Below are 26,249 nucleotides of genomic sequence, written 5' to 3' on the forward strand. Positions count from 1 at the left end.
AGCCTGGCTCGTAAAGCCCCGAGCAGTGTTAAATACAGCTTATTATGATGTTCTCCAGACCACTTCACCCCACAGGGGGAAACAATCCATATAAAGTCTGGAAAAGCTTCCTTCTGCCTCGAAGCAACAGCAAGAGCAGGGAAGCATCCACCTGGTGATGGATGCTCCAACCTCATTCACCCCAAGGTGATTCTGATGTGGAGGATCTGTTATGGTTTTGGGGTGCAGGTCTCACAGCCCCAGCAGGACCTGAAACTTGTCCCCTGCTGCTTCATTTGCTCATCTTGAAAGCGGAAAAATAAAAATCCCCTATCAGCAGGCATGCCCGGGCTTTGCTAGCAAGATCTTGGCACTGGGAGAAGGGAGCGGCAGGCAGAGCATGCTGCAAGCCCAGGCTGGGCATGGGGGAGAAGATCCTCCCCCACCATTCCCACGGCACTTAATGTGGCAGAAAGGTCACCAAGAGGTTTAATTTGACTCATAGGATAAGTGAAATGGGGGTTTGGGGATTTCTGTGTGGCATTTGGCATGAGGAAAGCCTCTTCCCTGCAACCCAGAGCAGCCCAGCCAGCTGGAGTGAGGTTTGGTGGGGAGAGCCCAGTGCCGCCTTCCCTCTCTCCTGGCATGGAAAATTGTCCCTGCTGAGGACAAGTCTCTAGTTACTGCTGGTTTTAAGCTGAGCCTCAGCTGAAGAAAAAACTGCTGGAGATGTGTGTGGTATGTGGATGCTTTGATTTCCCCCTGGGGCAGGTCGAGGTGGGGCAGGGGGTCCCAGAGGACCTGCAGACACCAGGAGGGGATCAGCAGTGCTGCAGCCCTGCGATCTGGAAGGAAAGTGGCAGGAAAAGCTGAACTAGGGAAGGGGAAGGGAAAAGGCTCCCTGGTCCTCTACCCGAGGGAACTTCCCAGTGCACCCAAGCCCCCATAAAGCCCCCGAGCACCAACTTACCCTGGGACCCCCCCTCTGATCACCCCTCCCATGTCCCACACCGTCTTGATATTGAACCACGTCGATATTGAACTACGTCGATATTTCAAATCAAACCCGTGCAAGCTGCATAATGCACTAGTATGAATAGCTGTTGCAGGGGTGGGTTGATACACCCCTGGCCGTTTTAGCTCCCTTTCACAGCAACACTGTTTTGTTGGTTGGGTTTTTTTACATAGTTATTTACCCTTCCATATTTTTAAGGATTTGTGTGTTCTTTCTTTATAGGCTTTGAGCCTGATTTTTCCTTATGTAGCAGCAAGCTTTCAAGCCGCGTGGCAAAATAAAATAAACCACATGATAAAGGAATGTAGCTGCAAGGAGCTCCACGTTTGTGTTTAAAACAGGAGTCAGAAAATACAGGATGAAAAGGCACATTTGCATTCCTTTTCTATTTTTTTTTTTTTTTTTTGCTATTTGTTGTTGGCTACAGAATGCAACTGGAACAAGCAATGTTTTAAATAATCTAGAAAAAAAATCTCAAGTATTTGGGCTTTATTTTTGCTATTGATTCACAGGCAGCAGTTGAACTTGGCAGAGAAGCTGCGATTGCCGTGTCCCTGAAAGCTCAGCGTTGCAAAGCAGTGGAAACCGCCCAGAGAACAGGAGTTTGGCAGGTATCAAATATATAATCCGTCTGTCCATCGTCTTCCTCACACTGGCTCTGTGCTGTCTCTCTCCTAAGGGAGCACTACCCACAGGTCTGGAGTCAGAGCTGCTGGCAAGCAGGCGGCCTTGTCTTGGCTGCATGGCTTGAGAGAGTCAAAATCACAGAGGAGAAACCTGATTGTTTTGAAATATGTTAATTTAAAAAAGCAATAATGAGCACTTTGCCAATTCCTACCCAATTCACCCTCTGTGGTGAAGAGCACCATCGTAGCTTGGTTGGGAAACATGAGCCCCACGTGACTGAAAGGGACTGGGTGACTTAATCACTTTTGCCTATCATTTTTCTGAGCTAATTAAAGGCAGAAATTATCGCATCAAGCAAATGCTGTTCGGTGCCAGCCACCAGCAGCTTGTGTTGGCCATGTCCAGCCCTCGCTTGAGAAATTCCCGCTGGGTTTGGCAGGCAGGATGCCTTTGCCAGCACTTAGCCCCAGGTCAGGGGAGGCTTACACCCAGGTCCGTTTCCCACTGAAGCTGCAAGAGGCAGAAATGTTTTAGTACCTCCAGGCAATTCTGCACCTTCCCGGTGCCTCTATCAAAATGCTAAACGGAGAAAAATCTCTGTTTTGCCCAGGGTTGTGGAAGATGGGATGATGGTTCCCATCCTTGACGCTTAGAGCTCCTCTAGATGCTGCAGAGCACCAGAGATTTTAAAGGAGTGATGGCTGTGAAGAAATGATCTGGAATTTGCCCTCTTAGTAGAAAACCCCATAATTCAACCCTGAAAGAATCCAGCTTACCTATACCAGCATTTAAAAATGGCTTTTAAACTTCATTACTGTTTCCTTGATAGGTTTTTGTGTTGCCTGCTGAGGTTCTGGTATCCAGTTGGGTTTTACATCACTAACAGGCAAGTTTATCGCATGAGAATATGTCCCAGGATTTGGATTTGTGCCTTTTCCCATAACACTGGCACTTCTCCTCGCTTCGCCTTGCAGCTCGTGTAATTCACTCTGGCTCGCTGCTGCCACTGGCAGCATCCCAGCCTGGTGTCTGGACATTGCTTTTCTGGTAGGCAAGGTGGACGCTGGTCCCATTTTTGCAAGCCAAGGCTGCGAGGTTAGAATGGCTGCTGCTGGCAGCTTTTGGAGGCAGAGCCCTTGACAGACATTGCAGTGGTGCAGGCAAGAAGCTGCGAGCATCAGCCGGGGGATGAGGTTTTGGGGGCTTGCGGGCTCAGCAAAGGGGGCAGTGACCTTGCAAAAGCGAGAGGCAGATTTGATAACTGATATTATGAGGACTGAGAGGCACATGGCTGGGGGGGAAGCTGTGGGGCTGTGAAGCCACACACAACACTGCTGGCAGAAAGGGCCACTAACACTAGTGATAGCCTGTCGCGACATCGTGGTCCTGTGCTCTCCCATCAGAGCCTTTGGCCGAGGCAGGGCTGACTGGGCAGTGAGCAGGCAGCGGCTCAGAGGCTGCTCTCGCCCCAGAGACCAATTCTGTGCTGTTGTGGGTTGCAGATAGATAGATATGGGGTATCTGTAGCACTGTAACGAGCAATCAAAGTGAATGAAAGCACGTCTCGAGTCATTACCTTGTAAAAAAAAAAAAAAGTCTAACCTTTTCTCACCAGTCAGAGCTACTTCTCTACAGAGTTCTCCCAAAACCTCAGCCAGCCTCCTTTCTCCAGCCTTGCTCTCAGCCTGACCCCCAAGGATCTGTCATCACTAGTGACAGTGACAGAGATAAACATGTCTGAGTTGGTTGTCTTCCTGGGATGTGACTAAGCTGCAGTCGAGGACAGCTTATTCCTGTTGGATCTGAATCAATACAAGCACACAGCCTGCGCTTTCTAAGCCTTTATTAGAAGGAAGGACAAGCTTCTGGTTTGCTTTGCTCCTCCAGGATGAGGAATCCAGCCTCTGCCGCGAGCACAGCCCTGCGCGGCCACGGGAGAGCTGGGCGAAGCAGGCAGGCTCAGCTGCTTTGCGGGTACACGATGGAGGTCACAAGCATCCATGTCACTTTGCATTTGATGGGTCCCTGTCTCCACTGGTTGCACCACAGAAGATAATATGGTCCTTTTAGGACCACTGTAAAGGTCTTAGCAGGAAGGCAAGCAGGCAGTAGCTCATGCCTGGGCATAACGAGAGGGAATTAGAGATCCTCTTAGAGTTCGACTAGCTGCATCTGCACTGGAGGATGCCAAGCTGCTCCCTGAAAGCAGGAGTGACAGCCAACACCACGGACAGCTTTCATGCAGTGGTGAGAAGATGTCACCTGGGGACTTTAAAGTCCTGTCCCTGGGCACAAAGAGCCGTGCGACATACATGGCTTGGCCCCATGGAGCACAGCAGCTGATGGTGAGCCAAAGGCATGGCCTTGGGTGGCCAGAAGCTGTCATGACCCTGAGACTTGGTGCTTATGGCGATGCTGGTGCCTGTGGGCTGTCCCTAAAGGGTTCCTCCTGGAAAATCAAGAGGTTAAAATTGAGTTGGGGTACAAGGAGACACTGCCTTCTCAGTGTGCTGCTTGCATGGACCTGGCTGATGTGCCACAGCTTCACCAGGCATCTGGAGACACCAAGCAGCATCCAAAAATCAAATCCACCTTTTATCTGGCAGTTTCTGGGTTAGAGCAGCCCGTCGCCAGGATTCCCACCTCCACCCAAGGAGCTTGAACATGAACATATATGATCTTAAACTACCCTAAGAGCAGAGATTGGGGCATCTTCCCCAGCAAACCCATTGCTTGAGATCTTTCTGGGCGCCCCATCCCATCACTGTGAAGAACAGCGATAAATTCACCGACATGCCTAGTTATGATGTCTGCCTTGTTTGGCTGCTCGCGAGCAGCTGGAGAAATTGGGACCATCCAGCCTGGTTACAGACATGAGTTTTTCAGAAAGTCAAGCAGGTTATGAGCCACCACCATTCAAAACCAGCCACCTGCCTCCAGTGGCCACGTGCTCCCACACTGTCTCCAGCTGATGAATGCACATTTCTGAAGATATATTGTTCTTCCACCAATGAAACACAATTTAAAAGAAAAAACGCACAGCTATTTACTGCTATCTGTGAGAGCCGGTGTTATTTCAGAGGCAGAAAGTGCTATCTGTTGCTTAGGAACAATCTTTATCCTACAAAATGAAGACTTATGCTCTCCAAAGAGTTCTTTAAATGCGCCCCACATGTGTTTGTCTTGCTTAGAAGCTGACCCACCTCCTAAATAAACCACAGGGAGAAGTCTTTGTGTTCCAAGCACAGCACTGGTCACCTAATATACCCAGCCATAATTCGAGATATAGGGTGTATAACCCATACCCAGCCATGATTTGAGCTGTAAGGGTATATGCCCCATGCCCAGCCATGATGTGAGCTAGAAGGTACATTCTTTATACCCAGTCATGATGCTCACATCACATCTCACCAGAGATAAGGTCTGCAAAAGCCAGATGGAAACTTGCTCATCCCAGGCAGCCCCCTCTCCCCTACCCCACTGCCCCAGCACACGGCACTGGCTGCATGGCCTGGTGCTCACAGGGGTATGGCTCGGGTGTTCCTCCTCGGCATGTAGGGCAAGCACGGAAACGGAGGCAGGCTTTGGCCATGTCAATGCGGAGACATTTCTGAAAGGTGAGGCTTAAGAGAACTGCATCAGGCTGGTTGTGTGTCCAGTCATTAACCTGGATACTCAGATACTCATCCATTGCTCTGTTTCAGCAAGCCAAGCAACTGTTGTTTCATTGACATGTCTTTCCAGCTCTTGTGACTTGGGTAGGTGGAAATACGTCCTGCTCCAAATTACTCTGCCTTTGCCTGGCTGTGCTGTTTGTTGTTGCACCAGTTTGTTTTCCCCAAAGAACAAAACATCCTTGAGCTGCTCAGAAGAGCTGCTCCTCGAGGACACAACACCCATCGGTTTGTTCCCTTGTGCTCACTGTCCTTGCCAGGCACAAGGGACCTCTTCTTGGAACAGCAAGAGACCACCACAGCCAGCAACCAGCTCTCATGTCCAGTCTAAAGAAAAATTCACACCAGGTACAAAAGCAAAAGTAATCTCTGGAGGTCCTTCAGTTATGATAATCTAGTTTGCAAAGCTATCTTATCCGAGACCCCAGTAGAAGCATCTACCAGGGTGGAGCAGGTATTGAACCGAGAAGCCTTGCAGGACATACTGCTGGAGCTCTTCTTCTTGCGGTAGAAGTAGCTGCTGAGGTGGAACCAGAACTTGTCGTGGAGGGAGGCATAGATGAAAGGGTTGTAGCAGGCAGAGCTCATGGCAATCAGGTGACATGAGACCTGGATAACATTGACATACCTCTTGTCCAGTATGGTGAACTCCTCGTCAATGTCTCTGATGAAGTTCACCACCTGGAGGGGCAGCCAGCAGATAGCAAAGCACACCACTGAGACTGTGAGCACCCGGAAGGTCTTCTGCTTCGTTCTGGTCCATTTGTCTTGGCAGGGGTAGGCAGCGCCCGGGACGTTCCTCCTCCGCAGGTGGTAGGTGATGGCACAGAAGGAGACCGATACTGCCAGAAGTGGAAGCATGTAGGACAAGAGGAGCATCAAACATGAGTAGAGCAGCCGCTCTCTCTCTTTGTTCTTCCAAAACTCTTCGCAGATGATCATGTCATGGCCGATGGTGTTGAGATCCAGGTAGTGGGTGTGTAGCGATGTGGGAACAGAGGCCATGATGGAGAGTAACCAAATGCAGGCCACGAGGCAGATGCAGGACCTGCAGCTTATCCTCTTGCGGATAGGATATGCCACCACAATGTATCGGTCAATGGCAATGGCAGTGAGGGACAGCACTGAGACGAAGACGGTGGTGGCCTGCATCAGGGTGACAAAGTAGCACATGAACATCCCAAAGAGCCAGCCCCGCACCTCAAAGGCGTAGGAGACGGTGAGGGGGACGCAGGCGAGGCACATGATGAAGTCGGCCGCTGCCAGGTTCCCGATCAGGAAGTTGGTGGTGCAGTGCAGCTTCTTGGTGAGAGCAATGAGGAGGATGAGGAAGAGGTTCCCCGTGCACGCCACCGCCACCAGCGTGGCGTAGAGTGGGATGAAGAGGGGCTTCAGCTCCAGGAGGAGGTCCAGGCCGGTGAAGAGGGCGGCTGAGCCATTCTGCCAGGAGTCATTGGGCAGCTGACTGTGAGCCATGCTGCTCTCCTGTGGCCGATGCTGCTTCTCTGTGCCTTGAAATCAGACCGTCAGACCTGTAGGGGAAAGAAATGTGCTGTGGTTGTGCTTCTGGGCAGAAGAACCTGTCCCCAGGCTCTAGGTCCTCTTGCCCAGCCCCACAGCGATGCACCGGCTGACTTAGAAGATGCTGTGAGTTTTTAAGTGACTGTGCCCTGTGGCAGACACAGTGGAGCTTTGGTACAGAGAAAATGGGGAACCTGGCTGTGAAATGGTTAAGCTGTGGGGCTCAGATCTGCCGGAGCTGCCAGTTTGGAGCTTTGGAGCAGCAGGACAGGGAAAGCAGCTCGGGATGCCTCATGGAAAGTAAGCTGGGAGCTGTGCCGACCGAGAACAGAAATAAGAGACACTCCTGCATTTTTGCTTTTCCTTTTTCTCCTGCCAACTCCATCTCGACCTGCCAGCCCTGCCGCTGCCCTCCAGCCGCCTGGCTCGGCAGCGGGATCATCTCCGTCTCCGGCCTTCCATCTCCCTCTGTCCCAGTCCACCCTACCGCTCCCCTGTCCCACCGTGTTATTTTACCCCATCAGGTTATTTCTCCACCACCCACGGAGGTTGGGCTTCTCCTGCTGGGGTGGTTTTCTCCGGCTTCCCCTTGTAGTGACCACAGTGGGAGCGAGTACGTGGATCCTGAGCACAGCCACAAGACTACTCCCAGTGGCACAAAGGGGATGATGGCAGATACGTTCTCCAAAAAGTGTAAGGAAATTAACAATTACCCTCCAGGACCTTCCCCTCGAACGCCACACTGCTAAATTTACCATTTCATCCCCCTCACCAGCACCTGGGCAGTCTTCATCCCCCCCAGTGGAGAGGCAAACCAGCGTTAATTAAGTAGCCCCTGTAATGAACCGAGAGATATTACGGTTTTCTACTCCATGGCTGCAGGTGCAGAGCGCAGCTCCAGGTCCCCATGCCCTGCCTGGGGCAGGAATAGCTGGGAACTCGCAGCCGAGAGGACAATACGATCGTTAATTTAAAGAATAAAATATTCAGCTTCATTTCCTTACAGGTTCGGAGCGTGGCGACGCTCCTTCTCCCGCAGCGGCAGTGCCAAAGCCCCGCAGCTCTGGCCGCGTTACGGAGTGTCCAGCCGGGGACGGGCCGGAGCGGGGGGGCTCACGGGGGAGCCCCCGGCCCACAGCGGCACCCCGGCTGCGGACCCCGGCGCACTCACCTGCCGGGGCGGCCCGGTGCGCAGGGCTGGGCGAGGGTCTGGCGCCGGCCTCGCCGCTGGCCCCACGGAGATGCTGAGGAGCCTTTCGAAGATGCTGAGGAGCCGTTCGAGGATGCCGAGGAGCGCTTCCTTGGCAGGGTGTTGCTCCCCGCAGATCTCCGGCAGCCGCGGCGCTTTCTTACGCTTCCCTTCGCTCGGGGTTTCTGGTGAGTTTTGCCGTTGGGTTTGGGGTTTTTGTTTTGTTTTCGCACCGGTGCCGGAGATTTCAAGCCGCGGAGGAACAGGACGTTCCCACCCGCGGTGCTCGGTATTCCAGGTGGTCGCGGGGACGCGCACGTCCCATCCCACCGTGCCACAGGTGGGGCCGCATCTCCCTTCCCCCGCCCGCCCGGGCCGGCGGGGAGCCCCGGGGGACCGCGGGGATGCTCCAGGGATGCTCCGAGGGGTGCTCCGAGGATGCTCCCGGGAGGCTCCGGGGATGCTCCGGGAAGCCCTCGCCCGCCCTCTGGGCCGGGTCCAGGCGCCCCCCTGCCAGTAGGGAGGGGAGGGGAAGGGGCTGGGGCGGGCGAGGAGGGGACGGGGCGGGCGGACGCAGGGACCACGCGGAGCTCCCGGGCACAGACAGCGGCCGCCCCGTCGGGGGTCCCGGGAGGGGGCTGAGGGCAGCGGGGGGCGAGGGAGGACCCGGCCGTAGGGTCCGGGCGGCCGTGCAACAGGGGTGGCCCAGCTGCAGGGCGGTGGGCACCCAGCCACGGGGTGCTCACGGCTGTGGGGCAAGGGCAAGGCGGGGTGAGGGTGGTCCAGCTATGGGTCGGTGGGCACCCAGCCACGGGGCGAGCGCGGTCCAGCCATCAGGGAGGTGCGGGGCACAGGTGTGTGGTACAGCGTGTGCCCCACGGAGCTGAACCCCCAGTGCGCACCAGCACCAGCCTGTCCCCAAAACCGAGCGGCTCCAGCCAAGGCGCCAGCAAGGGCCAGGTGGGGAGAGCAAGGGGCGCTGGGGAACTGCCTCCATCCCGCAGCCACGGGATGGGGGAAGAAAAACGCCATTTTTGCATTTTATTTCCTAGTGGAGAAGAAAAAACCCAAGCCAGGGCAGGGTCCCAGCCGGCTGGGAGCAGAGCCAGTACCACCAACTCAAAAGGTACTGGGCGCTCCTGGTGTCCAGCCGCTCCCCAAGGCTTGCTTTCCACTGCTGGGAAATGAAGCAGAATTGCCCCAAAGGCAAAGGGGAGCCAGGGCCAGCTATCATGTGAGTGTAATTTTTAATTTTTTCTTTTTTTTCTTTCTCCTTTAGAAGAAAAAACAAATGTTGGCTTCTCCACAGGCATCCCTTTGAAGTGAGTTGTATTAATTACTGTGTGCCCCATCATAAGGGAGTGTACAGGAACAGGGTTGCTTGTTATTTAATGTGGCCAAGATACCTGGCTACCAGAGCCAAGGCAGGTTACTGCCCATCAGCTGTTTTCTTTAGAAGCCTCTGATTCCACATGCAAGATATTTTCATCTTTTCCTTCATAGCTTACTTAAATAAGGGAAAATTAAAAACAATCTTCATCATCCACTGGAATTTTCTGGGGTAAGAGGAACGGAAACTGTCAGACCAATCCTAGAAGTTCTGTAAAATTATGACTTTTGGTGAGAGAAGGCTGTTCATTTGTCTCAGTCGGATGGATGTGGGTCAGCGTTATTAAACCTGGCTGAGAGCAAACTTCAGAGGTGAGTACTCATGCTGCCAAATAATCAGCAGGAAAAAAATCATCTTTGTCTCCCTAACACAGCCTGGCCGAGAGCTGCTGTTAATTTTAAACAGCAGCACAATCTGATAAGGAAAGCAGAAGGCACTTAAAAGATCATTTGAGATGAGTGATGGAGTTTGAAGATGACAACACAATAATGAATCGCTGGGTGGCTGGGACAGAGGCACGTCCAGCCCCAGTCAGCCAGAGCCTTCCCCCAGCGCCGGCTGCACCATGGCCAAGGCAACCCGGAGCGACACTGGGAGCTTTTCCCTCTGCACATGTTTATCTTATCAGATAGCTTATCAGAAAAAGCCTTTTCTAACCTCATCTTTACTGCTTCCAGACCCTATAGGATAAGTCACTCTTATTCCAAAGCTCATATTGCCCCACACGAGGGGCTTTGTCTCTGAAAGGATACAAGTGATGGATTCAGAAGCTGCAACCCACCCCGCTGATCCCTGAGCTGTGAGCTGGTGATGCTTCTTGAAGCATCGGTGCTTGAAGCTTCTGCTATGGCATGCCGGTGTCTATCCTACCCCATACAGATGACCAGGAATCAGCATTTGCTGTGCTTTTATCCTTTTCTTTCTGCATAGGTCACCAGGTTGGCTTTTACAAATAACCACAGGTTCCAGCATCTGCAAGACACCACCAGAGAACAGCCAGAACAGGACGACCCAGAGCCACCTCTGACAACACCAGGCTTCATCACCTTTTCTGCAAAACAGCAATCCCGGTGCAGACCTTCCTCCCACAGCAGGTTGCAGTTTTTCCTAACCTGAGATCCTAGAGAGCCTGTCAATTAAAAAGCAGGATGAAATATTCTCAGCATCATTACACGGTGCTGCCAACTCATGCCTCAATCAGATTGATTTCACCGGTGCAAGTACACGGTGAACCACTGTATTTTGCCCTGTATGGGTGGGTGTCAGTTCTTGGGAGAGCACGGGGAGGATCAGACTGCCATGAGCACGTTTATCCACGTCAAGCACAGACAAACGGAGCCGACCCTGACGTGCATGGTCGTGCCGCTGGAGGCAGCTGCCCGTGCTCATCTTCCCACGGATATGTGTGAATCCCAGCATGGGCTAATTTTCTGCATTGGCGTGTGCTTGACAGGTATGTTTAATGAACGTTTACAGCTGATTATATTCCACAGTGACACTAATCAGCCTCAGCGGTTGCCTGATTTGTTTTTTCTTAGTTGCTCACTAGTTTAGGTGCTGATTTCAACAAAAAAGTGCTTTGCGGCACTTGTTTTCCACTCCCCTTTTCCTCCTCCCAGGCCTTTCCTTGCTGCCTGACGTGCCACTAGCCCGGCTGTCCTGGCTGGTAATATTTGCAGCGATGGCCTCCATGGCCCTCACTGCTCAGACAAGGCACCCGTCAGATTGTCTCAGATTTCACTTTACTCTGCCCCATCTGGAAAACAAATTACTGGCAGCTTGATGATGCTGATGTGTTACAACATGGCCGTGATCCAGCTCCCTGGGAAGTTTAAGGGGGTAGAGAAATACTGTTTCATGCAGAGAAAAGGGTAAAGAATTGTCTTTAAAAGGAACAAACTCAAATGCAGCTAACATCTCTTTTGTGATTACTAGTTTCCCACACCTGGAAAATCATCTTCTGTATTTGGCAGCAGATTTTTGCTTCTGCATAATAGTCTGGACATGACACTTTCAGGCACCACTACTGCGGCCCCGTCTGCCCCTCCTGATGGTTTGCTTTCCCCCTATTACTATGCTGTTATCAATTGCTCATCTTTCTGTTTAGACTGGGGCATCTCCCAGCACAGAAATTATTTCCACATATAGGAAGGCTGGTGTTGCTGTATGAACAACAACAACAAAATCCCTAGTGAAAATGCTGCTTGTACCAGCAAGAGTTACTCTGATTCATAGGAGCTAAACAGTTTTCCTAGAACAAACCGTAATACTTGGAAGTCAAGTCCTTGCTAGTTAAACCACATCAGCATCACCACCAAGTGCAACACTGCCCAGACGCATCACGCTTCTTTGTGTATTCAGAGTTTTTAAGGTTTTTGAGGGTTTTAACAGAGGTGTTCTTGCTACTCTTATGGTGGATTTAAGTACAGACCCAGTCAAGTCTGATTTCTTCGGGGTCAGTGTCCACCATGTGAAAGCTCCCAGCTTCTTCTTCTAAACACCCCTGCACTGTCAGTGCCTTCAGTCTTGTCCCTTTCCTTGACACAGAGGGTTAGGCTACTCAAGTGTAAATGTTCCTAGACAGTAAACTTGTGGTTAGATTGAAACTAGATAAAAAGTAGCTTGTGTGCTTATAAAATAGCTTTTAAAAAAATCTTTTGTTTGTTCTGAGGCAGATAGGTCAGGTCTTTCAGTTCTGCTGTTGACATCCCAGTTGCACTTGAGTCAGGCAGCCTTTGGAGCAAGCCTGCAAACTGATGAGGCTGGATCTGCTGCTTGATCTGAAGGCAGTCTCTAATTAAATGCCAATCTATATGCGCTTTGGCAGGTTTGATTCTCTTGCTGAAAAGATGATGCTGCAAGTGCTTCAGGACCTAATTTTCTGTCTTGTGCTGACATTACCAGTCAGCAGCCACAAACTGAGCAAACGGGTGTTCCTGCCTGGCTTGTGGCCTGCATGACAACCGAGCAGAACCACGCTACGCTGGCCTGAGCGCATTCAGCTTTCCTGGACGTACCAGAGCCAGTAAAGCCAGCACTGCACCACCAACCAACCCTTGGGCAACACAGGCATGGTGCTGCTTGCAGGGCAGCTGGCACAGCCCTCGGGGACAGAGCCTCCCTGTTGGAACTGGATGCGGCTGTTCGTGAAGGTCTCTTCAATTGCCCATTGAAATGACCACCACTAGTTCTTTCCTCTTCCTTCAGCATAAAGCATTTGTTTGACCTTCTGGCCTCCATCCTGCTTGGTACTGATTTATTCTGGTCTTTTTTTACTGAAAGTCCCCGGATCCGATGATCGGTGGCTGCTCACCATGCGCAGCGATAGGACTGACTCCCTGCCGTCGTGGCAGTGTGCTTTACAAACACAACAGGTCAAACTAGCTGCCCTGCCTGCTGTGTTTGAACAGAGCCTCCCGCAGAAGGAGCTACTCAGAGTAGCTGGGATTTTGGACAAATCAAGGCGGACGATCTTCTCATCCTTCAGTCATCTGTACAGGCAGGTGACAGGTAAATTACCAGCAAAGGACCTGCGTGTGTCTTGCCAGAGTATCAGTGCAATTTCAAAGACCTCAGCTGATTCTGTATCTGGACAACTCTTCCGCAGACCCTTTCCTTGGGCTCCTGAGCTGTTTCTAAAAATGAAATGGTGAAAGTTACTCTGTCTAAGGTCCCTTCCCTAGAGGAGATGCTAGGTTCTGTGCACTGTGTTTCAGTAGAGTTATTTTGAATACATTTTTTAGATAGCTTTAACAGGAATAGACAAAACAATGTAAAGCATCTTCACAGTCGTTGGCTAATCACAAGAAGGAAATATATTAACTACGACATAGCGTGGGTACAGACAGAGAAACTGCATCTCTCTGTACGTACCCTCTCTAGTAAACACTCAGAACTATCTCTGTTATAGTTTGACATCACAGCTGAGAGGTATTTACAGCACTGTACAGAAAAGTGGACTTATTTTTAAAGATATATTAAAAGATGACAAAACCCACCCTCCAACAAGACACAAGACTTGCTGACATTCAGGTAATTCACTGTATTTCTCAAGCCTTAAAAAAAAAAAAAGGTGTTTGTTCTAATGGAGAATTAAGTGTGTGACTGTTTTGTGAACAGTGAGCCGGGGTGGGTGGTTATACCCATAAAGCAGATGATGGAAACAAACACTGAGTCACAGCACTGAAGGAGAAGCACCAACAGAACAACAGCTGTCAGTGAGCGAGAGAATAGCACCATTTGTAGTTGTACAGAGACAGAAAACAAGGAAGGTCTATCAAGAAGCTACTTTTAAAAATGTATTTTCATACAGATACATAATGAACATGGTATGAATCTAGTATGCATGCATGAGCGACTAGAACTACCCCTACAATTTCTGTCTTAACAAGCTTTATTGGACAGAAGATGTCTGCTGCTTCCCTCTATCGACCTTCAGTGTCAATGCCAAGACAGAAAGCACAAGTTAAAGAAGAATCAGTCTTACACAAGTATATGATTACAGATTCTTTGATTAGTAATGGGAAATAACCCTCTGCTGAGTTAAACAGGATGAACAACATTTAAATAATCAAACATATTTCAAATCAGGTAATTCTATGCAAGTCTGTGATGAAAACAAGGTATTTGTAGCTTCCCTGGTTATCGCTCTTCGTTTCCTGGTAAGAGAATCTCACCTAAACCTCTTTTGGAGAGGCTGAAGGAGATAAAGAACAGGTACAAAATGACCAACATGAGAAAAAAAGTACTCCCCCTCCAGCCTATTCTATAATAGAGAGTACAGAGTTCAGCCAATGAAGTGGGATGCTGTAGGATGGTACAGTATGTAGACAGGAATGTTAAAATAGTTACAATGGCAATGATACCATCAATTTAATGACTACAATGATAGCTTCCTTTAGGGTTCCAAATCCACGTATGAGAAAAATATCTGTCTTCCTTCAGGCACAGCTCAGAGCCAGCTCAGACTTAAATAGTGGACTTTGCAGGAAAGAAAAAAAAATGCCCAACTGCGTAATAAAAAAGGTACAAGACAGGAAGAAAAACTGATTCAGTGGTTTTATCTGTTCTATTCTAGATCATTATGTTTTCTGATGCTTCTGAACAACTGCTTTGTTGTGTTTAGTATGTCTCCTGATGAATTACAAACAATTCACATACTGGAATGATTAGGTTGCTACAGGCTGGGAAGAAGATCAAAGTAAAATTTCAGTTCAGCGTGTGCTGAGTCACAGGTGTTCCACTCTTGTCCATAACAAATGTCAGTCACTATCTCTGGAGGTCCAGAGCTGGGTTTTTTTGGTGTGTGCTTTTGCCCTCCCCACCTCCCCCCATTATTACTACCACTGGGTACAACATCATCAGGGTTTGGACACGAAGCAGCGCTGCGGTGTGGATGGTGCATATCTCACTGCTCAGCAGCTGGAGGTTCCGCCTCAGTCTCCTGCTTCTCTGGCTGAGATTCTGGAGGGATGAGGTACTGTACCTCCTCAGTACTGATTGCCACTTTATCTGGTTGTAGCCATCGCTTTAGATGTTCTAGCGTGCTGAGGGAAAACAAAGACACGAAGTGAAACAAAAGAGCAACAAAGCCTCACAGGAAGGTATGAAAACAGTGTCAGGAAAATCCCCCATATATATTTGTTGCACCTCCATAGGTATTCCTGTTGCCACAGGTAAGGTCTGTCACAAGGCTGATCCATGTGCCAGAGAGCAAGCAGAGTCTTTCATTCTACAAAGACATTCTGCTAAAGTGGGTCTTTTAAAACTATGGTTATAAGAGTTTTACGCTCCAATTTTTCTTGATAAAAATAATCCTCAGCGGGTACATCAGCCTTTACATTCTTGAAGTACTAGTCTGTCTGTGTAGCCAAAGACTAAAATTCAATTTCCAGCTTTCTGGGCTGGAAGTAAAAAAACTGGCGTTAAAACAAACCAACTGACCAAACCCCACAAACTGCCTATTTGTGATGAAGATTAGGAAACATAGTGGGGAAGGGAGGGGAACAAAACCAGAACAGGAAGCACATCTAAAAATGTGTGACCATTAATAACTCCAGAAGATTAAAGAAGAAAAAGGCAGTGGGCTTACATTCTAGAATGCTAACCCCACTATGGATTCTATAGATGTTTATATACTAGCGTAATTGCTGTCTTACAGTCTCTCTCACAATAACTGATCTGACCAGAACAGATCTACCCCCGTCTTTGCTTAAATGCTGGCTATAACCCTAGAACTTTATTATAATTCTTAAATGTATGCCTCTGTGTGTATGCTCATCTTCTAGAAGTGGGATTCAAGTCGTTAATACTGCCACAACAAAATTAACTTGCTCTTTTACAAAAGCAGAATTTCCCTTGGTAATGTCCTTGAAATTATCTGATTGCTTAAAAGTTAAGGTTCGTTTAATTACGTTGGTGGGTGAGTATCAAAGACTTTGTCACCATTCAGGAGTTATCTCCAACTTCATAGTCAAATTCTAGGGAAGAAAATCCTTTCATGGATAACATCCCTAGCCTCTAAAAACAGTAGAAAGAGCACATATGTCTACAAAAGTTTTAAATATAAATCATATTGAAGTTAACTGGTCAAAGAAAGAATCTAAAAACTCCTTATGAACATGGATTATTTTTCATACTTTAGACTCCCAAACTAACTTAAGTAGATTTTCTTCAAGGGAGAAAAATAATCTTTACAGCTAGAAGCAGTCATGAAAAATGACAGTTCAGAAAAGAAATATGGAGAGCATTATAAGTGATTTGGAATGTGAGACTGCTAAAGAAAAGGACTCTCATCTTAATTCATACATCATCTGTAAAAGGGTAATGGGTGAGAGTGCACGAGCATTGTAGGAGAGGCATGGAAGAGGGAACTGCTCAGGAAATCTAATCTCAGGACTGGTACCAACCCTGTAACGAACGTCAAATCCCACTTCTGTCTGAAGCAGTGCTTATCTGGGACCTTACCAGATGCAGGGAATGGCCTGGGGTTTGCTTTTAAAGCTAAAGCTTAGTAAAAGCAATCTGAGACACATCAGACATCCCCCCCTTCACTCCACTCCTTCCCTACCCCACATGTGACAAGGGAAATTATCAAGTAGAATCCAGTTGTTTCCACACTGGATCCCCTCAGTTTAAGGGATGCAAAAATCAGTGAACAGCACTGAAAATTCAAACCCAATGTGCTCTGTGTGTTCCCCTCTAGTACGATGCAAATGGTACTAGAAAAGTCAAACTCTTTCAGAGAGCCTGTGACAGCATTACCGAGTTGCAGTGATATTTTTGTCACAATGCCCTATCACAAGTCCTGACAAAACCTTATTTTAGTTTTTAAGAAATGAAGTCTGTTTGCCAACAAGTTAAGTGGTAATTCCTTCTCATCAATTTGCTTATTACCTCTCATCAGAGTCATGTCCCTCTACATAAAATTCAGACTCAAACTTCTCCTGCAGAAACCTGTCCCAGCATTCCTTCTTAGCCTGGGAGAGAGTGCGCAGCATATCCTTGGAGGTCACCTCCTGAGACAAGCCTTTAATTCTCATCAGTCTTCTCTCTGTGAAGAGCCAAAGGAAGGGTCTTCATTATCTTTACTGTGTTTTTCCAAAAAGGAAGAAAAGAAGTATCTGGACTTCTTTATCAAAAAATTTAAATTAACTTTTCAAAACTAAGTCATATTTTAAAAGTAATTTCCCCCCCTGTATTTCAAGTCTGCATGACTGCATTTCTTGTATGTATACAAGATGATATTTTTTAGGCGATGTTTCTGAAGGAAGTAAGGTTTATGCCATCAGTCAACTCTACCCATTTTTAAGTTTTAATAACTTGCACACACACTGTTCAGTTTCCATGAAGTCACACAGGAGGGTACGGCTCTCACAGCCATTTAGTTCCCACAATTTCCATGCAAATTGGCACGGAATATAAATCACACCAATTGCAGTGTGAATCCAAATAATGCCCTAACTGAGGGGGGAAAAAAATGTGAGTGCAGCAGTATTATTGGTCAGTTATCTCATAAAAGAATGTGATATTGTGAGTTCATCTGCCACAGGGGACGATGAAAAGCACCTCCTTACCAGACGCAGGGTAATCCAACTACAAGACACAAAGCTACAGGAAAGCAAATTTTGTTAATTCCTCTGGTCACAAAATCCCATTATAATAGTTTCCTCCTTAAACTGGCTCAGGTATTGACTTGTAATCACACTTTTTACTGAAAAGCATGTCGCTAGTTGAACTGCGCTAGTTCACAACACTGTTGCCCACCTGTTAAGCTTTCTGGAGGTTGTCTTGTGTCGTGGAATTGAGCTGTCACCAAAAGTCTCTGGCCCTAGCAATTCAGAAGACTTGAACTATCATATCTGTCCAAACACACAGCCAGGCTGATGCTAGGATTTCACAACCACTAATCCTAGCCAGGTACAAACATAGAGCAGGTTTATTTCTGTTGACCTAGCCAGAATATACAGGAGAAACTTTGTGCTACTGTTATGCTTTCATCCTGGTTGTGAGAAAACACACAGATCTAGTCTGAAGCCTGCTTGTAAAACTAAATCCACGGGCATTTTTTTTAACAAGTTGGAACTGCAGCAGTAATTAACACCAGAAGAGTTAATTTTTGCCTTGTCGCTGTGGCACCCTTGATCTGATACTAAGAACTCTATTACTTCATAGTACACTATGTAGTCTAAAATGGCAAGTAAGGCAAGATGTAAGCTCCAGCAGAAATGAAAGCTTAAAAAGCCACTTCTGCCACCCTTTCCTCCTGGCCTGTTTCTGTATGCAGCCTCCTATGCAAGCCAAGCCAAGTATGCGTGGGGCTGCACTGCAAACCAGGTTACAAACTGACCCAAGGTAAAAATAGCTCCACAGGATGGAAGGAAGGGGAAAAGAAGAACTGTAAAGATGGAATATTTTGCTACGAGCCGAAGGAGTAGCAGTCCAACTGCTGGAGAGCAGGGGAACCCCAAAGCTTCCTCCTAACAGGCAACAGAAGCGTCCTTCCTGGGTTGGATGCTGTTGATTGCAATGAGGCCTCTGAAGGGAGTACAAAATATTTACAACGGGGTGACAAATTCTATGGCCTTACAGCTAAAGACTGCAGCACTTAGTGGTGCTAGGATGTTAGCTCCAGTACCGGTAACCTTATCATCTGTCGTAGCAAGTGTTTCTATCAGCTGTCACACTGTTCCAAATCAGTTTATGGCTTTATAGGTTAAAGCAGGAATTAAGAGAAGCAGTCACCCCAAGAAAATCTGCATGATCTGTCATCTCAAAATACAGATTCCAGCAGGCATGATTTGGGAAGGCATCAGAGCTGTCTTTCCCATACCCGTCCCCCTCCTCTCCAACCAGAAAACAGGTCACAGAAAGGAATCTGACTTTCCTCTTTGCACTCAGAAGCATCAGCTGAGACTCCATAAAAGGATCGAGGCAAATACTGGTAACACAAAACCACCTTGGATCTATAGTATTAGAGTTCAGAATGCATCTCCCCTCCTCAGGTCAACCACAGGGCAACTACACGTTCTTCAGTGAAAAAACAGCGGTGTCCCTATCCCACTTATTTTTTGGGGAAACCCCAAATTCTTTGTTTTGTACTTGATAAAAAGTTCCTTTCTGCAGCATAGCTGAAGAGGCTATGACCGTGCTTCTCATTTGCATTAATGCACTTGCAGTAAAGGAGTTTAAGTTGTTGCATGACAACTTTCCAACCAGAGCTGTCAGCACCGTCACCTCAGCTGCATAGTCAGCACCGTGGCTGTCCCAAGCACCTATGCGAATGGCAGAATCGAGCCTAACCAGGCACTCACCTAAGGAAGCCAAGTACACTTCTGAATCGTTCAGGGGTGCCCAGGGCTTCAGGTTTGTTTGGGAAGAGCCACCTGATCCGCCACCCTGGCTTCCTCCATCAGCATAGGAATCCATGAAGGAGTCTGTAAAAGCATCGCTGGCATCCTTCTGGTCGGGACGTGGCAGACACGAACAGATCTCAGCCCAGAGATCCTCGCTGGACCTGGTGACCGCGGAGTCGACGCTCTCGATCATTCTCATGGTGAAGTCCTGAGGTGGAGGCAATAACTGATGAACACCAAGCAGCGAACCCTCTGCCAGGCCACTGCCCTCCCTAGGTCACATCACCAGAGGTTTCAGGGCCCTCTCATCCCACGGGAGGCGTGACCCCCTCCGGGGAGCGATGACACGCTCCAGTGTGTCGCATTTACACCCACAGACCCAGCGGGCCCTCAGGGGGGCAGGCCGCGCGGCCCCCCCCCCGCCTACCCCGGCGGCCCCTGTCACCGCCGCTCCCCGGGGCCGCCCCAGCCGCCTCCTCGGAGACACGGACGGGACACGGAGAGGCCGCTCCGGCTGCCGACCCGATCCCCGCACCCGCCTCGGCCACCGCCACCGCTGCAGCCGTCCGCACCGTAAACATGGGACGCCGCAACGGCTTCTCACCGGACATCGATTGCTCTGTGGATCTGGCCAATCGCCGCGCTGTCCCTGCGGGGAGAGGGCGCCTATTGGCTCGTCGCCCAGCGGAGGGCGGGGAATGGGCGGGATGCGTGAGGGAGGCTGAAGCCGTTGCGGCGCCATCTTGGCAAAGGGCGGAAGTTTTCGTGGGGGGAGGCGGCAGGAACCGTTACACCTGGCGGCGGGCCGCGGGGGGTCTAGCGCGGCTGCGCGGTCGGTGCCGGGACCGGGGCCGCTCGGGGGGGCTGGTGTGGGCGCGGGTCCCCGGCGGGGAGCGGACGGCCTGGAGCCTGCTGCAGGCCGTGCCCGTGCCCTGCCGCTCTCCCTAGCGAGGCGGGCGAGGGGGCCTGGGCGCGCTCCTTTGCCGGCTCCGCCGCGGCCTTCCCCGGGAGCTGCCGCCCGTCACCGCCGGCCCTGTCCCCCCCGCCGCGGTGGGCTGTCCCCTCCCCGGCCGCAGCCAGCTCCTGGGACATCGCCTGTGCTGAGCCCGCGGTGCTGACCCCGCGCAGCCCGGGCCAGGCGCGTTGGGGCGGGGGGCTCGGTCCGGGGTCCCCGTCAGAGCGCCGGTGCTGAGCCTGCGCTCGTAGCCGGCCGCCGGCCGTCCCTGGGATGAGCTGCCTGCTGCCCAGCACCGCGCTGCTCATGGGGCTGCTCCTCGCCAGGACCATGGCCTGGACTTCCAGCGGGAAAACACACCCGGAGCTGGTCAACAACCTCTACAGTGAGTACCGGCACCGTCCCCCGCCGGGCACTTCTCGCCGCTGCCGGTGGAGCCGGTTGGCGCTTGCTGTAAGGATGGTCAGTGTTGTTACACGGTGATTTGAGCAGTGGTGCTGCTCGTTCTGCACTGTTGGCGTTAATATCGCCTGAATTTCAGTGCTTAGGAGCGTGGCCAAATGGGCCCGAGGGAGGTGGTCCTGCCCCTCTACTCTGCCCTGGGGAGGCTGTGGCTGCGGGGCTGTGTCCAGCTCTGGGCTCCCCAGTTCCAGAGAGACAGGGAACTGTTGGAGGGGGTCCAGCAAAGACTACAAAGATGGTGAGGGGACTGGAGCATCTCCCCGATGAGGAAAGGCTGAGAGAGCTGGGGCTGTTCAGCCTGGACAAGAGAAGACTGAGAGGGGATCTTATCAATATCCACAGACATCTTAAGGGCAAGTGTCAGGAGGATGGGGCCAGGGTCTTTTCAGTGATGCCCAGCCACCAGACAAGGGGCAACGGGCACAAACTGCAACAGAGGATGTTTCAGCTGAATCTAAGGAAGAACTTCTTTGCCTTGAGACTGACAGAGCCCTGGAAGAGGCTGCCCAGAGAGGCTGTGTGGTCTCCTTCTCTGGAGACATTCAAAACCCACCTGGATGCACATCTGTGCAACCTGTTGTAGGTGAACCTGCTTTAGCAGGGAGCTGGACTAGATGATCTGCAGAGCTCCCTTCCATCTGTGATCATTCTCTGATTTGTCCCAGTCTGAACTGGTTCTATTTATAATTAGATAAAAGATGTTACGCCAGCAGTGGCAGGAAAGACTATCCACAGCCTTCCTTCCACTCCTCTGGGATGGTAAATGCATGGCACTTTTTAAAATGCTGCAGCCCGTGGCACTGCTCTGGCGTGTAGATGCTGAGCCTGGCAGACTGGGATGTGCCTCCAGCGGGATGCCCTGGGACTGGAGTGTTGCTTGGTGCCCCCACTCTGCTCAGGACAGTGGGCTGGAACACACTGCAAAATAGCTTGGAATTTCCCCTGCTGCTAAAGCTGATTTTTCCCTGTAGGAGTTCCCTCAGTGATGAGATGTGAAGGGATGTTGAATGTTTCTGCAGTCATTGCTCTTGACTTTATTTTGCTCACTGTGCCAGTGTTCCTGAAACCTGAACCAGAGTCTCAGCTTTCAGGAGAGAAATCGTGACTCAATTTATTATTCATTACGTTTGGCAGGCCCGGAAACGTTGGGGGCGTAAGTCACCATCCTCCGAGAGAGGCTGGGCTGGTGGCCTGGGACCATACATGATTTCAGTTTGGGTAGCAGAAACTGAAAGAGTTGTACTTCTATCCGCGGTTTTCTGTCCCTTCCCTGATCACTTATTAAGGTTGAATTCTCCTGGTTCTGCTAACTGCCTGAATGTACTCCTCCCTTCCAAATCTCCTCTTGCTACAGTACTGAGGATTTGAGTCCTTTCTCTCTCTGTTTTTCTTCTTCTCCCAGAAAAAGGGATAATTAAATCCCAGCGAGTCTTTGATGTGCTATTGGCTACTGACAGAGGTCACTACATCAAATATTTCCCATACATGGATTCTCCTCAATCTATTGGTGAGTAACTTAAGGCAAAGTATGACTGCTTTTACAGTGTGCCTGTTGACTGTGCTTGTCATGCTGATGGGGGCATGTGCGATGGCTTGGCAGGTCTGTGTTTTCTGTGCCAGGTGCTCTCTCCCCAGAACAGTGGCTGAGTTTTATGATGGGTCAAGCACAGCAAACCCCATCCGTATTTCAGCTGTGGGATCCAGAGGAATGAACAATGCAGCTTTTCCAGGTTCAAAATGTTCATTGATTACTGAGTCTTGCTCAGGGAGCGGAAGCGAGCGCAGGCTGTGAGAGCCGTGGGGTGTTTTGATGAATGAGCTGGGGGCTGGAACGCCTGGGAGACGCAGCACTGTGCAGCCTTGTGCTCCTTAGCAATCCCATGGAATGAGATTTTAAGTCGGTGAAGTGCTTTAGTGTAGCATATAAGTACGCTTTTTTATTTTTAGGGGAAGTGGGGGAGAATGGGGAACTGTGCCTATTGGTAATTTTAATTGCCGTTTCTTTATCGCATTTGTCGCCGGTTTCCTTCTAGGATACAAGGCTACAATCAGTGCACCACATATGGTAAGAGGAAACTTTTCACTTTTAGCAGAAATGGAGGAAATTTTGTTTGCCATTTTTAATTTTTCTTAAATACTAAAGTAGAAAGATAAACAGATCCCATGGACATGAGTATCATGCTTGCTTCTTTAGGCACCATATATCTGAAGCTTTTTTTCTTTTTAAGAAGTTTGCTGTAAACACTCTTAAGTTACTTTAAAAGTGTGCATAGATAGGAATTCCATGCAACTGAGGCTAACCATTAATGTTGTCCTTTCTTTGCATGAGACCTTTATTCCTGATGCTTCACAGCTTGTTACTGAACCTTTTCCTATATGCTGTTCTGCAAAAAGATTTTCCAGATCAAACACTTGATTTTCACTCTGAATGTCAGACAAAATGCCAGGTGTGCAGGTGTGCTGTTTAAATCGGAGCAGATAATTGCTTAGAGCAGGTTTTAGGAGAGGAAACTAAAATGGATGTTTCGCACCTTCTTGTGGTCTGCACAGCATGCCCATGCACTGGAATTGCTAAAGGATCAGCTTGTGGAAGGTGCCAAAGCGCTGGATGTTGGATCTGGAAGCGGATACCTTACAGCGTGCTTTGCCCGGATGGTAAGCTTGCAGGACTCTGTTTCTAGCTGGTGAGGTGCATCAGGGTGGGTAGCTTGCCATAGCCAGCACGGGCTTTCTGTTGGGAGAGGGGGAGGCAGTAAAACCAGATACAGTCATTTTTGGAAACTAAAGGGATGCTGTACCTGCCATGAGATATTTTGTGTGTTAACCCAGTTCAGATCGAGAGGAATGTGTTACTCTACTGTGCAAGTCCATTGTAGGTTCTTCTTAGTTTGCTTCCTAAGTAGTCACAGTCTGTTTCTTTGTTTTCTAAACTCCTGGAATTATTTGCTGTGAAGTGCTAGAAAGCTGGTCAAGTTACTCTTCTCAGGAGGTTACTTAGCCAAGAACTGGCCCTGCCATGGAAGCTGCTAATTCTACCAAAGAATTCTTTCTTTGGAAATGGAAGGTTACCAGGAATCCCTGTAGGCAGTGTCTGTGTATCCCTCAAGTAGCTAATATAAGTGGGGCTACTCAGCCTTAAAAACAAGGGGGTAGAGTATTTGCAGCTCTTGTTCAGAAACTCTGCTCTTAAGTTTCTTCCTGGAAATTCTCCAATCCCTGCAGTAAGTTGCCCTGTAAAATACACCTCTGTACCATGTAGGTGTTTCTCTGCTGTTTTTCTGTTTAGATGGGCCCAACAGGGAAAGCTGTGGGTGTAGAGCACATTAAAGAGCTGGTACATGAATCCATCAGAAACGTCCAAGAAGATGATCCGACTTTGCTTAGCTCTGGCCGTGTAAAGCTTGTGGGTGAGCACTCTGGGATCCTGGTGCATGTTCTCTCCTGTGAATGCATTAGCTCTGGCTGCCTGCAGAGCTCCGCTCCTTGAAGCAGTTGTTCCAGTTGGTGGTGATGCTTGCCATGGTGTTAGCAGAAACCACTGCTAAGTAAGCACCGTGCCACGCTGACCTGAACACTGCAGTGTAAACAAGTAGTATTTAATGTTACAGGCAGTCTTATCACACACCTTACTTCTAAGTATGTAGAGACTGTCTTAACTCAGTAAAGACTGCCTTCAGAGGAGAGTGGCTGTACCATGTCTGGGTTTTAGTTGATCTGAATGGGTGGGTTTGGTTTTTTTGTGAGGATAACTTGAGTCAGCTTTCCCTGTATCTGGAATCTCAAGCCTTGCACAAAGCTCTGCTGTGTTACTGCAAAGCCCTCCTGGCTTTGGCTGTGCCTTCTTCTAGCATGGCTCAGTTCCAGAAATCTCTCCCCCTTTTCAAAAAATAAACTAATGCTACGTTTTGAGCTGACAAGTCAGTGCTCTGATTTGGGAATTCAAATTGCTGTCACAATCTCGTTATGAATTTTTCATTGCCTAGATTATAATTGAAAGGATATAGGAAGGATTATTTTTGTGTGGATTTATCAGAACAGAAGTCTCTTCTGCATGCTTTTTCCTCCTGTAGTTGGAGATGGCAGGCAGGGATACCCTGAAGAGGCTCCTTATGATGCCATTCATGTGGGAGCAGCAGCAGCAACCGTACCAAAGGAGGTAAGAGTGAGCATGCTGGATGTTTGTTGCTATGGGCTGCCTGCCTCGGTAGCTGTAGAAAAAAACCCCCACCAAAACCCAAACCCCAAACTAATAATTAAGGAACCACTGGAAGCTTCTTTTTCTCTGTTTTATGTTGAGCTGGCCAGTTTGTGCTTTTTGAGGTGGTGTGACCTTCACAGTGTGGCTTATTTCTCTTGTCTGGGTTTTTTTGGCTCTGCTGATTGTGATTTGTCTGCTTGCCAGTTGCTGAATGAATTGAAGCCAGGAGGCCGGTTAATATTGCCTGTTGGTCCTGAAGGTGCAAACCAAGTTCTGATGCAGTATGACAAAACCAGCGATGGGCAGATCATCGAAACGCAACTGATGGGTGTGATCTATGTTCCTCTGACAGATAAGGAAAAGCAGTGGCCTCGGTAAAAAATTCCTCTCCCTTGAGGAACGCTTCTTCCTCACAGCTGCCTCTGTGAGCTTGCTCTCCTTGACTGCTGGCTTTACTGACAGAGTCCTGGATTCCTAGCAGATGCTGTTTGTAAAACAAAAAAACAACAAAAAAAAAAAAAAAAGAGAGAATATGAAGAAAGAGGCTTGGCTGTGGTAAGGTGCAGCAGGAGGGCAGGATTTATCTTCTAGTAGATAGGGCTTGCAGACTGAGGACTTGAGCCTTTCCCCCCCTCCCCCCCCGGAGCCTGTGCACTTTCATAAACACCATAGCCGTGTTGATTCTGTTGCTGAAGGCCACAAATAGTAACTGTTGGTTTTTCTTTGCCTCAGGGATGAATTCTGATGGATGAATATCTCTAAAGTGACCTCAGAAAGCTCACGAATGGGACTTGTGGCTGTAGATGGCCTGTATGGTTTTGCCTGTTGAACGGCAGCTTTATCGGTGGACGTGCCTGCAAAAGGCAGGCGGTGCCTTAGCAGGGCTCCTGACGAGGGATGGAGAAAAGGTGTTTCTCCAGCAGCAGGCCCAGGGGAGGCTCTCGGGGCCATGCCTGCTCCCAGAGAGTGAATGGATCCAGGTAACTCCAGCTCTGATAAGCTATAGATAACAGCTGTTCACAGAGAATTCCAAAAGCAGACAGGAATTCTTAAACCTTGGCTAAAATATACCCTTTAATATTGACTACTCTGCCTAATGCTTTGAGAAAATAAGACACAGTTACTGTTCTGGAGCAGCAATGTACCCTGATTTGTCAAAGTTTAATTACAAAAGCATGTTCTCTTCGTGTTTTGCCTCAATTAACTTAATCTCTGGTAGCAATGCCGAGAATTTGGGGGCCTAAGGAAAACCCTGCTCACTTGGCTGCTCCCTCATGCGCCCTTCCCACTCCCATTGGTGCTCGGCCCTGCAGGGACCCAGGGGCGCGAGCGACCGGCCGCGCGAGGGCGGGGGGGCGTGGCCTGGCGGCGATTGGCCGCAGCGC

The 26,249-nt window shown here is 49.3% G+C and overlaps 3 protein-coding genes and 1 long non-coding RNA gene across 8 annotated transcripts; 2 read left to right on the plus strand and 2 right to left on the minus strand.

The window, feature by feature from the left end:
- Nucleotides 1-3,639: 3,639 nt before the first annotated feature.
- LOC119154222 (prolactin-releasing peptide receptor-like) lies at nt 3,640-8,211 on the minus strand. Its single transcript, XM_037401504.1, has one exon. It carries the CDS (start codon nt 6,769-6,771, stop codon nt 5,680-5,682), a length of 1,092 nt encoding a protein of 363 aa, XP_037257401.1. The 5' UTR covers nt 6,772-8,211; the 3' UTR covers nt 3,640-5,679.
- An 853-nt stretch (nt 8,212-9,064) lies between these two features.
- On the plus strand, nt 9,065-14,139 carry LOC119154448. Its single transcript, XR_005106469.1, has 3 exons — nt 9,065-9,239; nt 10,326-10,848; nt 12,223-14,139. It is a non-coding gene; the product is annotated as an uncharacterized LOC119154448 (long non-coding RNA).
- CCDC32 (coiled-coil domain containing 32) lies at nt 13,681-19,909 on the minus strand. Of its 5 annotated transcripts, none has more exons than XM_037401944.1 (4): nt 19,822-19,909; nt 19,208-19,457; nt 16,791-16,947; nt 13,681-14,941 (listed from the first exon to the last, which is right to left on the minus strand). In XM_037401944.1, exons 1-4 carry the CDS (start codon nt 19,858-19,860, stop codon nt 14,803-14,805), a joined length of 585 nt encoding a protein of 194 aa, XP_037257841.1. In that variant the 5' UTR covers nt 19,861-19,909; the 3' UTR covers nt 13,681-14,802. The 5 variants fall into 5 exon arrangements, with proteins under 5 accessions (XP_037257841.1, XP_037257840.1, XP_037257843.1 ...); XM_037401943.1 differs by having other exon boundaries at nt 19,785-19,843; XM_037401946.1 differs by having other exon boundaries at nt 19,741-19,822.
- A 105-nt stretch (nt 19,910-20,014) lies between these two features.
- Nucleotides 20,015-26,052, plus strand: LOC119154447 (protein-L-isoaspartate(D-aspartate) O-methyltransferase-like). The gene is made up of 9 exons (XM_037401948.1): nt 20,015-20,081; nt 20,456-20,589; nt 22,069-22,173; nt 22,700-22,731; nt 23,217-23,321; nt 23,953-24,073; nt 24,737-24,822; nt 25,069-25,238; nt 25,597-26,052. Exons 2-9 carry the CDS (start codon nt 20,478-20,480, stop codon nt 25,607-25,609), a joined length of 744 nt encoding a protein of 247 aa, XP_037257845.1. The 5' UTR covers nt 20,015-20,081; nt 20,456-20,477; the 3' UTR covers nt 25,610-26,052.
- Nucleotides 26,053-26,249: the final 197 nt, after the last annotated feature.

The sequence above is a fragment of the Falco rusticolus genome, chromosome 10 (genome assembly GCF_015220075.1).
Source record: "Falco rusticolus isolate bFalRus1 chromosome 10, bFalRus1.pri, whole genome shotgun sequence".
Taxonomy (NCBI): domain Eukaryota; kingdom Metazoa; phylum Chordata; class Aves; order Falconiformes; family Falconidae; genus Falco; species Falco rusticolus.

Excerpts from the sequence above, each read along its gene's own strand:
- LOC119154447 (XM_037401948.1), top strand. The coding sequence starts at position 20,478 with ATGAGCTGCCTGCTGCCCAGCACCGCGCTGCTCATGGGGCTGCTCCTC. Across the intron at positions 22,732-23,216 it reads CAATCAGTGCACCACATATG|CATGCCCATGCACTGGAATT; the intron begins GTAAGAGGAAAC and ends TGGTCTGCACAG. Across the intron at positions 24,074-24,736 it reads TGGCCGTGTAAAGCTTGTGG|TTGGAGATGGCAGGCAGGGA; the intron begins GTGAGCACTCTG and ends TTCCTCCTGTAG.
- LOC119154222 (XM_037401504.1), bottom strand. The coding sequence starts at position 6,771 with ATGGCTCACAGTCAGCTGCCCAATGACTCCTGGCAGAATGGCTCAGCC.
- CCDC32 (XM_037401944.1), bottom strand. The coding sequence starts at position 19,860 with ATGTCCGGTGAGAAGCCGTTGCGGCGTCCCATGTTTACG. Across the intron at positions 19,458-19,821 it reads TGCGGCGTCCCATGTTTACG|GACTTCACCATGAGAATGAT; the intron begins GTGCGGACGGCT and ends CCTCCACCTCAG. Across the intron at positions 16,948-19,207 it reads AGTGTACTTGGCTTCCTTAG|AGAGAAGACTGATGAGAATT; the intron begins GTGAGTGCCTGG and ends GGCTCTTCACAG.